At 38.8% G+C, this 12,418-nt stretch overlaps 1 protein-coding gene across 2 annotated transcripts in view; it reads right to left on the bottom strand.

Annotated features, from left to right (window-relative positions):
* LAMA4 (laminin subunit alpha 4) overlaps window positions 1-12,418 on the bottom strand; it is a 193,787-nt gene that overhangs the window by 73,719 nt on the left and 107,650 nt on the right. For both annotated transcript variants that reach the window (XM_036766542.1, XM_036766543.1), the window contains exon 9: window positions 5,796-5,907. In XM_036766542.1, the coding sequence (XP_036622437.1) occupies window positions 5,796-5,907 (112 nt within the window). The remainder of the gene's footprint in view (window positions 1-5,795; window positions 5,908-12,418) is intronic.

The raw sequence follows: 12,418 nt of genomic DNA, 5'->3' as shown, positions 1-12,418 counted from the left end.
TGAGCGCAGAGAAAAGCAGCAGGGAAAGCCTGCCTTGCTATTTTTAAATTGTTCTGTAGGCATGCCAAAAGACATCTGGGATTGTAAGTGATGGCCAGAACCCATGGATGGTAGTGCGATGAGAGCTTGATTCTATTCTAGCGCCTTTGTCAGGGGCATCCATTCACACAATTTGGAAAGGACCCCAGTGAGTGCAACTCATATATGACTGACTAGGAGTCCCCTTTATAACATTTCCTAACAAAGAATCATCCAGATTATGCATGAAGACTTCCAATAGTGAGGAAGAAATCATCTCTTTGGGCTGCCTGTTCCAGTCTCAATATTGTCCATGTGAGTATTAAACAGCACATAGCTTGTTTGTTCATCACAATAATAGAATGAAAGTGGATCCACTATGGCTCAAGGACAGAGAGACACAAAATAGAGTTAGCTTCTCTTTCCAGATTCAGCCATGGTATTTCTAGGTTGGAATTGAAGGAATGAAAGATTTGCGTGTGTCTTCCCTACTGTTTTTCTGCAGTGGGCCAAGACTGCTAATATTTAAGATATACTAATCAGGCAGTGCTAATCAGTACTTTCTGTGAAATACAAATATATGGAAAAAAATTCTGATGGGCTGTGTCATTTATGTGGTGTCTCTCCACATTCCAATCTAGCTTCCGTTCAGTCGCCATATTGATATTCCTAAAGCATAGCTCTGATCTCCCTTTCTTATCCCTCTGCTCAAGAAGTTTTCAGGATTTCCCTTTGTCTTTAGGATAAAATATAAACCTATCTGTTTGGAATTTAAAGGCCTTCACAATCTGACTGGTGGCAGAGTGGGTAGAGTTCTAGGCCTACAGTCAGGAGGCCCAGAATTCAAATATGGCCTCAGACAATGACTACCTGTGTGACCCTGGGCAAGTCACTTAGCCTTGGTTTGCCTGTTTCCTCATCGATAGAATGGGGATAATAACAATGTCTACCTCCCAGGGTTGTTTTGGGGGTCAAATGAGATAATATTTGCAATGTGTCTGGCACAGTGCCTGGCACATAGAAATGTTAGTTATTATAATTATTACTACCTTTTCAGGCCAATTATATACTATTCTCCCAATGTGCTCAAAGCTATCATCATACTGGCCTACCTGGTCTTCTCTATACATGATACTGCATTTCCCACCTTTGGGCCTTTGCATAGGCTGTCCCCCCATGCCTAAATGCCTTCTCTCCTCACCTCTACCTCTTGGAACCCCTTGTTCTCTTCTACACTCAACTCTGTTCTAGTGCCATTTCCATTAAGAAACTTTCCCTGATTACCCTAGTTGTCAGTACTACCTTTCAAAATCATTGCGTGTATATTTTACACTGATGTGTGAATATTTTATTTCTTCCTAGTAGATTATAGAGAAAAATATTTTTCAATTGTATTAGAATGCTTCTAAGGCACCTTGAAGCAGTGAGAAAATACACTTAGATGAGCTTAGAGTCAGTCAGTAGTCAACAACCACTCATTAAGCACCTACTGTGTGCCAGACAACTGTTTTGAATGCTTAGGAAGACCTGAGTTCATATCTCGCCTCAGACACATACTGACTCTGGGAAAGTCACTTAGTTTCTCTCAACCTAAGTTTCCTCATGTGTGAAATGAGGGGATCAACCTTGAAGATTCTTTCCAGTTTTAGATTTATGATCCTTCCAGTTCTGACATTCTGAGTGATTTGAATTGCCTCCAACAGACCTGGAATCTTGGTAGAATGTTTCAAAACCCTAGAATGCTTGAGCTGAAAAGGGCATCTAGTCCAACTCACTCATTTTGCAGAAGAGAAAACCAAATCCTTACAAAGATTAAGTAACTTTATCAGGGTCATATAGATGGTTAATATCAGACTTAGGCCTCTTGACTCCCAAGCCAGCCCCTCTGAGCAGTACATCATGCTCTGTGATTGCCACCTCTTTCTAGGATAGCTACCAGGGAAAGTTATTCTACCTTCAAAGCATAAACAAAAAGGTCTCTGGGCCTTATTATGATTGATGTGGTTGGTGAGGGGTGATGGGTAAACAAACAGTGCAGTCCCATAAATCAGGCTTAGATCAGGGAACCCGGCTGGATGTGAATAATAGCTCACGTGTTCCCATCAGTTATTTTATAGACTATTAGTCACAAGGAATGTCGCCACGGATGCCATAAAGCATGCATATATACTGGAGGAGGGGAAGAAAAATAGATGAGGAGGCTTTTAATGCAAGAAAGGTTGCTGAGAAAGCTATGAGGATGTAAGGAAATGTGAGACCAGATAAAGTTTATGCCATCTCTGAAATTAATATTCAAAATACCCCCAACTGGGAGCGAATGTTGCCTAAGAAAGACTGTTGTTGTTGTTCAGTTGTGTCTGACTCTCCATGACTCCATTTGGGGTTTTCTTGGCAAAGATGCTGGAGTAGTTTGCCATTTCCTGCTCCAGCTCATTTTATAGATGGCAAAACTGTGGCAAATAGGGTTAAGTGACTTGCCCAGGGTCCCACATAGTGAGTGTCTGAGATCGGATTTGAATTTAGGTCTTCTTGACTCCAGGCCTACCCCTCTATCCATCGCTCTACCTAGCTACTCCCACCTGTCTCTGTATATCTTACACTACTCTCCTTCAATCCAACAATTAAGAAGTATTTTTAGGTGCTTGCTGTGGGCCTGGCACTGTGTTTGGCATTGCATATATAAAGACAAAAATTGAATAACAGCTGTTCATGAGGAACATATGCATATTATATACACGTATCTATGTATTCTAATGAAAGAGACACCATATATACAAAGAAGTCTACGCATTTAGGGTAAATACAAATCTGGAAGCAGTAAGAAAGGCTTCATTGGAAGGAGGAGTTTGAGCTGAGGTGTGAATGCTCTAAGGGATTCTAGGGAACAGGAGTGGAAGAAATGGGGGAGAGCCAGCTTGAAAGCATTGAGACAGTAGATGAGTGTTATGTGTGAGGAACAGCATGAAGGCTCATTTGCCTGGACTCTAAAAGGGAGTAATACATTAGGACTCTAGAAAGGTAGGTTGGGGTCAGGCTGCTAAGAGTTTTAAAAGTCAAATAGATGAGTTTATATTTGAAACTCAAGGCAACAGGGAGCCAATGAAATTCATCGAGCAGGGATGTGACATAGACTTCACTTTAGGCTAATTACTTTGGCAATAGTGTGGAGGACAGATTGGAGAGAGGAGAGACCTGAGACAGAGATTATTTAGGAGGCTATTGCAATAGTCCAAGGGATGAAGGCCTTCATTTAATCTATGTTTGAACCAAATGACTAGCTAGCCCCAAAACATCTTCCTTTTCTCTGCATTTTAAATAGATTATTAATTACTTTAAAACACTGTGAAGAACAAAACCTACAATTTTTCTATATGAATGTAAAAGCCTTAGTGAGTCATGTAGAGACTTCAAATATCTTTCATTTGTTTTTAATATAATAGGCATCAAAGGAGATGCAGCAAATGTTTTAATCGTAGCTTGATAGATCCGTTGGACCGAGATGTCCTCGACATCTTAGAATAAAGGCAATAATCTACTACTGTTGTTTTCTTTATTTTCATTTGCTTTGAGATGCACTTGTTTTTCACCTATCTCTTTGTATAGAAAAAAATAATAATCCTGGAGAATATTAAAACAACAACAACCCCAACCAGAAAAGTACCTTTTTTTCAACCCTAGCCCATAGTGTTATTCTTTATCTGAGAGTTTACAAAGCCATGTTTGCTGGCATTAACATGGGTAGGCTTTGGAGGTAAAAGAATGCTTTCAGAGATTAATCAGATTTTAGAGTTGCAAGGTAATGATAACAACAACCACCACCACAACAACGGCTACCATGGATATACTACTTACTATGTGCCAGGTATGGCAGCTAGGTGGCACAGTGGATAGAACTCTGGGCTTGGAATCAGGAAGATTCATCTTCATGAGTTCAATTCCGGCCCCAGGCATTTACTGTGCAAGTCACTTACTGTTTGCCTCAGTTTCCTTATCTGTAAAACGAGCTGGAGGAGGATATAGCAAACCACTCCAGTATCTTTGCCAAGAAAACCCCAAATGAGGTCACCAAGAGTCGGACATGAATGAAATGACTGAACAGGAATGACAATGTGCAGGCTAAATGCTTTAAAATTATTATGTCATTTGATTCTCATCACAGCTTTGAGAAGTAAGTACTATTATTATCCCTATTTTACAGTTGAGGATACTGAGGCAAACAGAGGTTAAGTGATTTGCCCAAGTAACACATTAGTAAGCGTCTGAGACCTCATTGGAATTCAGCACTTCCTGTCTCTTGGCTCTTTATCTACTTTGTCATTTAGCCTGCCTCAGCGACCATCTACTCTAATCTACACATGGAAAAGAATCTTTGTTCTCAGTCAATGCTCTATTACGGAGAGGCAATTCCTACTGATGCAGATACCACTTATACAGGTTGGTGCCCGAGTTAGCAAAACTACCTGATGGGAGGGGGAAGTGTTTATAAGACTTTATGATATAGGTGCTTTCTGCCAGATTTGGGAGATTTTGAATTTGTTGCATGCTTTGCCCCAAGTGCCAACTATCATGCTAACAGCTTAGGACAGTTTGCATTAACCCATTTCCTTCCATTGACTGTAGGCAATGTCTTCTCTGTAGAAGCTGAAGGGGAACAGGCTGCACTTCTGCGACACCAAGGCATGCAATTTCCTCTCCTGGGGAAGTATCATGGCATTCCATTTCTCTGAATTAACTGAAAAGCAAAACATTCTGAACATTTCTTCCTGAAGGTTATCTGCTATTAAATAAGGATATATGTTCTGAAACTCCAAAGGAATCAGATTTGAACTTGAGATTTTGTTTGATAGGCTAGACTCAAGCTAGATGTTTATATTTTTCTTCTTTTTCATTTTCTGCCTAGAAATGGGACAGCTAGGAATTTGTAGGTGATGGGTAAAGCTACTTAGGTGCAGCTTTGTGAAGTTGGGGATGTGCAGGGTATTGTCTCATCTAAAACATACTTTCTCCCAGAACTTTACTGGCATTTTCCCAGTTGATTTATTGATTTCCCCTAAATTGGATTTTCCTATTTTTTTTCCCTCCCTAAGTTTCTTTCCAGTGGAAAAGTAGGAATTTAGTATAATTGCAAGATCCACATGTGTTCCATTCTGCAATAGCTCAGTAGGAATCCTCTGTATGCAGCATAGGCTAAGGGGTCCAAAGAAATACACTTCCTATCTCGCAGTCAGCATTAAATGTCAGGATTGCAGAGCTGTGTAATTGATTTCTGCTTCTGCAAAGAGAAAGTTTATATTTTGGATTTAACTTTAAGAGAGCTCTCAGCAGGAAAGATTACTAGGGAAATGGCCTTAGATTGGAAGGGAGGCTGACATTCTGGCCCAGGGGTGTACTAGAGATTACTAGAACTAGAAAGTCAATTGCTAAATTTTCAGAGTAAGTGTTTGAACCTCAGAAATCAGTAAACACTACAAATTAAGGTTTAATTCATTGTTTCATTGATTGTCTAGACTTAAGAAAGTGATGGAGAAAATGTTAATGCAGATTAAATTTAAAAGTGTGTCAGTGGTACATTTTCTTGTCCGGAGACCTGATTGTTAAATATCCAGAGACGTGATTGTTAAATATTTACCAACATACCCCTGCCTGGTCCCTATTATGCTCTTTAAAAAAAGAAATTTTTCATCAAAGTAATGAATTATTTTTTGTTAGGTAAGTTCAGAGCTGTGTTATTGATGCTGCAAGTATTGCTAAGTTGAACCAGAAGAGCATATATTTACCTTGGATCTTATCTCTCATATTGTGGGCTTCTTCTACAAGCTGGGTTGCATAGTTAATGGTATCCATGGTTTCCTTCTGAACCAGCTGGCTCTTTTTTGAGGCTTGATTTTCCTATGAATAATCCACATAAACACAAAATTAAATCTGTGAGCGTGGACCTTCTTTGTGTGTGTGTGTGTGTGTGTGTGTGTGTGTGTGTATGTGTGTGTGTATGCGTGTGTGTGCGCGCGCGCGCGCGATAACCATTCACTTCCCTGGAAAACAGAAGTCCAATTAGCATACATAATCATCTGAAAAGACACACTTGAAGATTTATATGATTGCCGATTCTAGAATCAGGAAATAACTCAAGTTGAGATCACATTTCTATGGCTTCAGTAACATAAACTGTAGCCTTTCCTAACCCCTCTTAATTCAAGCGCTTTCCCTCTGTTAATCATTTTCTAATTAATCTCTATATTGCTCTGTTGTTCCATTCTTTTTCAGTTGTGTTCGACTCTTCGTGACCCCCTTTAGGTTTTCTTGGCAAAGATCCTGGAGTGGTTTGCCATTTCCTTTTCCAGCTCACTTTATAGCTGAGGAACTAAGGCAAGCAGGGTTAAATGATTTGCTCAGGATTATGCAGGTAGTAAGTGTCTGAGGCCAGATTTGAACTCACAAAAATGAATCTTCTTGACTCATCATTCTATCCTACTATGCCATCTAGCGGCCCCGTATGTAGCTTATTTGTATATATTTGTTTGCACGTTGTCTCCCTCATTAGATTATGAGCTCCTTAAGGTCAGGGACTATCTTTTATCATTTTTTTTGTATCCCCAGGGCTTAGCATATGTTTGACACATAGTAGGTGCTTAATAAATGCTTATTGGTTAAATTGATTGATGTCATTTTCGCCTTGAATTTATGGCATACCCCGTGGTTATCTGACTTGTAATCAGCCAGATTTATTGATCAATATATTGAATAAAAAGTTTAAAGTTCTAAAGAGAAGACTGTGATGAGGTAAGGCCAACTAACAGTGTTCCTGGGTAGTCCAATCACCATTGTGACTGAATTACAGCAGAGATTTCAAGGATTTTGCTCATTGGGCTAAATACTGCTTTCAGTGCTTCATTCCAAATTTCTATCAACATTGATGGTACTTGTGTACAAATAACTACTCAAGCAGATTTGGCTCCTGTTGAATAGAGTTCTCTTCTGAACAGTCAATTCTATTCCCTACACTTGGGATCTTATGTTCAAGAGCTTCAAAATATTATTTATCAAACTCCAATGTGTGTGTGTGTGTGTGTGTGTGTGTGTGTGTGTGTGTGTGTTAGTAGGGGGGAGGGGGATTAAGAAACTGAGCTCAGGAAATGGATATTGTTCAAGGTTTGAATGTTACTTTGTGTTTTTTGCACAATGTGTGTGGAAAGCATTCATTTCTGTTTTCATTAGAAACACTGAGTCCTTGAGTGCCTTTACAAAGAGAAGGAAGTCTTCAGTCTGGCCTACAATCATTGACTGTTTTCTTGACTTTCTGTGAAATACAGTTCTACTTCCTAATACTGAACAGGTTGTAGAACCTGAATGAGATGCAAGATGAAACCGTTGCCCTGGTATCCATAATAGCTAATGTTGATATGAGAGACAGCGTGGTGTACTAGATAGACAGATGGCCTTGAAGTCAACGAGACCCAGGTTCAAATCCTTCTTCTGACACATGCTTGGCTGTATGACACTGGTGAATCACTTAACCTCTCTAGCCAAATTCCTAAGTCTCCAAATTGCTGATCAGCATTGGTAGGAGTTTCCTTACCTGGGAATTAGCTATAACAAGGATTGGCAAACTACAGCCTGAGGGCCAAATCAACACACCATCAGTTTTTACATAGCTAAGAATGGTTTTTACATTTTAAAACACAAAGACCCCTGCCTCTTACCAATGACACCACAGGTCCAGTCCCTATCTTATCCTCTAATGTTTATAAAGTAAGGTTTGCAAAAGGCTTATATTTATGGTGTCTCATCTGAGCCTCACACCAGCCTTTGGAGTTAGATGCTATTATTATCCTCAATTTACAGATGAGGAAACTGAGGGTCAGAGCCCTGAAATGACTTCGTCATAGTCACACAGCTAGTAAGTATCAAAGGAGGGAATTTGAATCCAGGTGTCTCTCAACTTTCTCCAGTTCCATCCCTCTTTCCACTATGCCATGTTGTCTTTCGTTGAGAAAAAAGCTGGAATCAACTGGTGTCAAGAGAAGTGGTGGGCTCTTAACAACCCCCATGGTTTTTTGTGGAACTGGCAGAATACTTTTATATCCCGTCTTTTTACCCTCCCTCAAACCTTCTTTGCCTCTTTTGCATTGATAAGGCTTAATTCCTTCTGGTTCAATAATTTGGCTCAATTCAATAAACATTTATTTATTCAGTATTTACTATGTGCTAAGTTACATTGTGCTAAGTAATCAAGGTATAAAAAGAGGCACAAGACAGTCCTTGCCCTCAAGGAGCTTACAATCTAAGGGGATGGCAAAACTGAGACATCTAGGGAAACAAGAAGGAAGGAAAGGGTTCAAAGCGATTGATGCCTGAAGATTTTATGTTGAGTCAATTAGTTAGGTCATTCAGTGTTAATTTGGAATAAATGCTCACACGTGTATGGGGGCATTATACTTTTACAAATGCTTTCCCTCAACCACCCTTTGAGGCTAGGTTGGCAATGAAATATTATTATCATAATTTTAAAATGCCAGGGCACTTTCTTAAAGAAGTTAAATGACTCATCTAAGGTCATGTGCTTAGCAAGTCCCAGAGCCAGAATTTGAACCCAAAACTTTTGCTTCCCAATCCAGGGCTTTTCCCATGAAATTATGTGTGTTATTTAGGATACAAAGAAGTTAAGTGATTTGTACAAGGTTACACTGGTAGTCGAGAATCAGAATATATTGTGAAAAACTTTCCCAATGAAATGTTTCATTTCTTTTTGTCTTTTAATCTAGCCTGGGACATAGTAGGCACTTAATAAATGCACATGTACTTGAACAGGATTTCTGTCACTCTCTAAATACACCAGTGTTTTGTGGACCAAGGAAGAAGTCCTGTGGTATAGATTTCATGAAAATGTATCTTGTCCATACAGAGGCTATCATGTTCTGGAGTATTTTATTTTTGCTCCTCCTACAAATGAGCTGCTTTGTTTATCCTAATATATCTGACAAAATTATTCTTTTAGTCTTTATTTTCTTGTGGATGCTTGTCATAGTTCCTCTTCTTAGAAGGATTTTTCCTCCCAATACTGAAGCAGAAGTGCTAAATTTTACCTTCAGATTGACTTTTCTCTTAGCCAGTTCAGTTTTAAATATTAATAAAATTACAGAAATTTTTGTTCACAATTTGAATTTGCAAAGTTTGGAAGGTACAATGTCTACTTTCTTGGTTTTGTAACATCCTCTTGTGGAGAAGTCTCCATCCCTATCATTATTGGATTATGCGTCTTTAATTTTGTCATTTGATGCAAACTGAAATGTTAAAAAAATTACTGCAGCAATATATGGCTTAGTCTCTCCTACAAGCAAACATTTTCATTTAGAAAAGCACAAGAGGGCACTGCAACCTCTTTTTTCATTAGTTAAGCATCACTAAAAGAGAAAAAATATATACTCAACTCTCACAAAACACCATCTAAAAATGACAGACTTGAGTTTATCTGTAAGGTGTAATTATTGGATACAATATGTAGTGATGGTTTATTTTTGTTGCCTTTGCTTTCTTGGTCGTTTCTTGATGAAGGTGTAATACCCAAGGTGAGGAAGAAGATTGTAATAGAGCGTTTAGCTGCCCTTAATGAGTTCACATCCCTAGGCCCAGATAAACTAGTATTCTACAATTCTGAAAGAAGTGGTAGATGTGATTGATGAGCCATTGTCAAGCTTTGAAAGACTGTAGAGATTGGGAGAAATGATGTGGGATTGGAGGAAGGCAAATGTCAGATTTTTTTTTTAAAAAAGGAAGAGAATAGACTGCTAACTATAGATCAATGAGCTTGATTTCAATACCTGGCAACGTTCTAGGCTTGTTATTAAAGGGATAGTTAGCAAACACCTTGAAAGTAATTGGTCATCCCAAAGAGCTACCACAACTTCATCAAGAATAGGCCATGCCAGATTAACTTCACTGGTCTTTTTTGGGACACAGTTATAAGGCCAGTAGGTGAGTTCAATATTGTTGGTATAGTTTACTTGGATTTTTAGCAAAGCATGTGTTGTTTCAAATTATTTTTATGAGAAAGATGGAGAGATATGGATTAGATATTAGATATATGGATTCAGCACTGGTTGAATGGCTGGACCCAAAGAGTAGTCATTAATATTTTACTGTCAATTTGGATAGAGGTTGGAGGCATTAGGAGTGGAGTGCCCCTGAGAACTATGCTTGGTGCTGTGAAATTTAACATATTCTATCAGTGATTTGCCTCAAGGCACAGATGGCAAGTTTACCAAGTTTCTAGGTGATAAAAAGATGGGAGAGATAACTGACATACAGAGTGAGAGTAAAGATTCAAAAAGATCTGGATGGGCTAGAACACGTGGCTAATTGAATTGTTTGTTGTTTGTTCTTGAAGAGGACCAATGACACCACAAGAGTTATATCTTGACTTAATAGTGAATCGGATTTAAGTGAGGCAGAGATGTGCAAAGTTGTCAGCCTCACTCTGTCCTCCAGAGTCATCAAAACCCAGTGGTAAGACAAAAGTCAAGACAATTGGAGGTGGCCACGGCTAATTGAATAAGATGAAATTGAATAGTAATAAATATAATTTCATGGGATAATAGCATAATAGATGTAGGCCACAGTGACTACCTAGTTCAATTTCCTCATTTTATAGATAAGAAAACTATAGTCTTAAGAGGTTAAGTGATTTACCTAAGGTCACGCTGGCAGTTGTGTCAGAGGTGGGATTTAAACCTAGGTACTATGACTTCTTAGCTAGTGCTTTTTCCACCCTCAGCAGCTAGGTGATGAAGTGGCTATAGCACCAGGCCTGGAGTCAGGAAGATCTAGGTTCAAATCTGGCCTCAGATACTTGCTAGCTATGTGACTCTGGGCAAGTCACTTAACTGTTTGTCTCAGTTTCCTCATCTGTAAAATGAGCTGGAGAAGGAAGTGGCAAACCGCTCTAGTATATCTGCCAAGAAAACCCCAAATAGGGTCATAAAGAGTTGGATACAACTGAAATAACTGAACAACAACAACACAAGTACAAGGTCAAGAAGACATAGCCAGACAGCAATTTGTCTAAAATGGTCTATGAATCTATGAGAGGTCTGCTCAACGTTGTAATATGGAAACCCAAAAAACCCATATAATCTTAGACTTTGTTACGGTGTTTAGGACTAGGGAATGAAGGATAAGCTGTACTCTGCCCAGTCTATATATGGAGTACTAGATTCAGTTCTGGGCACCATATTTAAGGAAGGGCATTAATGGGAAAAGGGAATCCAGAGGAAGTCAATTAGGGTAATGAAGAGCTTCAAGATCATGCTACTGAAGGTTGAAGGACTTGGGAATATGTAGCTTGGAGAAGAAGAGGCTTGCGATGGACATGATAGTTGTCATTAAGTATCTGAAAACAAAAGGGATTATCTAAAAAAGGGATTAGGGTGACATGATCATAGAATCATATATTTATGGCTGGAAGGGTACTTAAAACTCATCTAGTCCAAGCTGTCCTCATTTTACAGATGATGAAATTGAGGCCCACAAAAGTTTAGCTCATAGTAGTAGATAACGGATCTAAACTGAAGTCCTGACTCTAAATTGGGTATTCTTTTAAATGAATCTTATTGATTTAATCTTGGTTCTAAAGGACAAGAAGCAATTGCAAAAAGGCAAATTCAGTAGCAATGACTAGAAATTGAGGGGAGAAATAAAAGCAAACTAGTTTAACAGAAAGGAAAAAAATCCTAATAATGACAGCTTCCCATATATGTAATGAGCTGCTTTGGAAGGTAATTGTTTTTCATTTCCTGCAGACCATTAAGCAAAGTTTGGGATGACCACTCATCAGATATGTTGTAGAGGGAATCCTTGTTCAGGTATGGATTGGCCTTTGAGAGCACAACTAATCGAGAGTTTGTGATGCTGTAATATACCAGGGTTTTGCTATATGAAAGCCTGATGTTAAAAATTCCAGAATTTTAACTATAAATGCAGATGTGATCATTTATATTCCCAAAGGGGAATCTTCTTTTGTTAAAGAAGAGCTATACCAAAATACCAAATTCTTCTAATGCATATGAAATATGGTAATTTAAGCATTGTTACTGACATTTTTAGTAAAATTACATAAAGCAAGCATATGGCTCTACCCTATTTACTATTCAAGAAACTAATGAATTTAAGGGGAAGGGCCATCAGATACAGAGGAAACACTTCATACTTTGGCTGGAATAGCCCAATTCACATGAAGAGGTCAACAGGATAGTGAATAACCCCAAGGGAACAAACTACTTGCCCCCTTTTGTACTCAGCCACTCATCCACAGAAGACCCAAAAGAAGTATGGGAAATATAACTGAACTATAACACTGAGCCAGGGAGAACTATTGAACAGGAGAGTTCGTATTTCCTACCTGAAG

This window comes from Trichosurus vulpecula, chromosome 7 (assembly GCF_011100635.1).
Source record: "Trichosurus vulpecula isolate mTriVul1 chromosome 7, mTriVul1.pri, whole genome shotgun sequence".
Classification (NCBI taxonomy): domain Eukaryota; kingdom Metazoa; phylum Chordata; class Mammalia; order Diprotodontia; family Phalangeridae; genus Trichosurus; species Trichosurus vulpecula.
The sequence above is the reverse complement of the archived record's forward strand: the minus strand, read 5'-3'. Positions and strand labels throughout refer to the sequence as shown.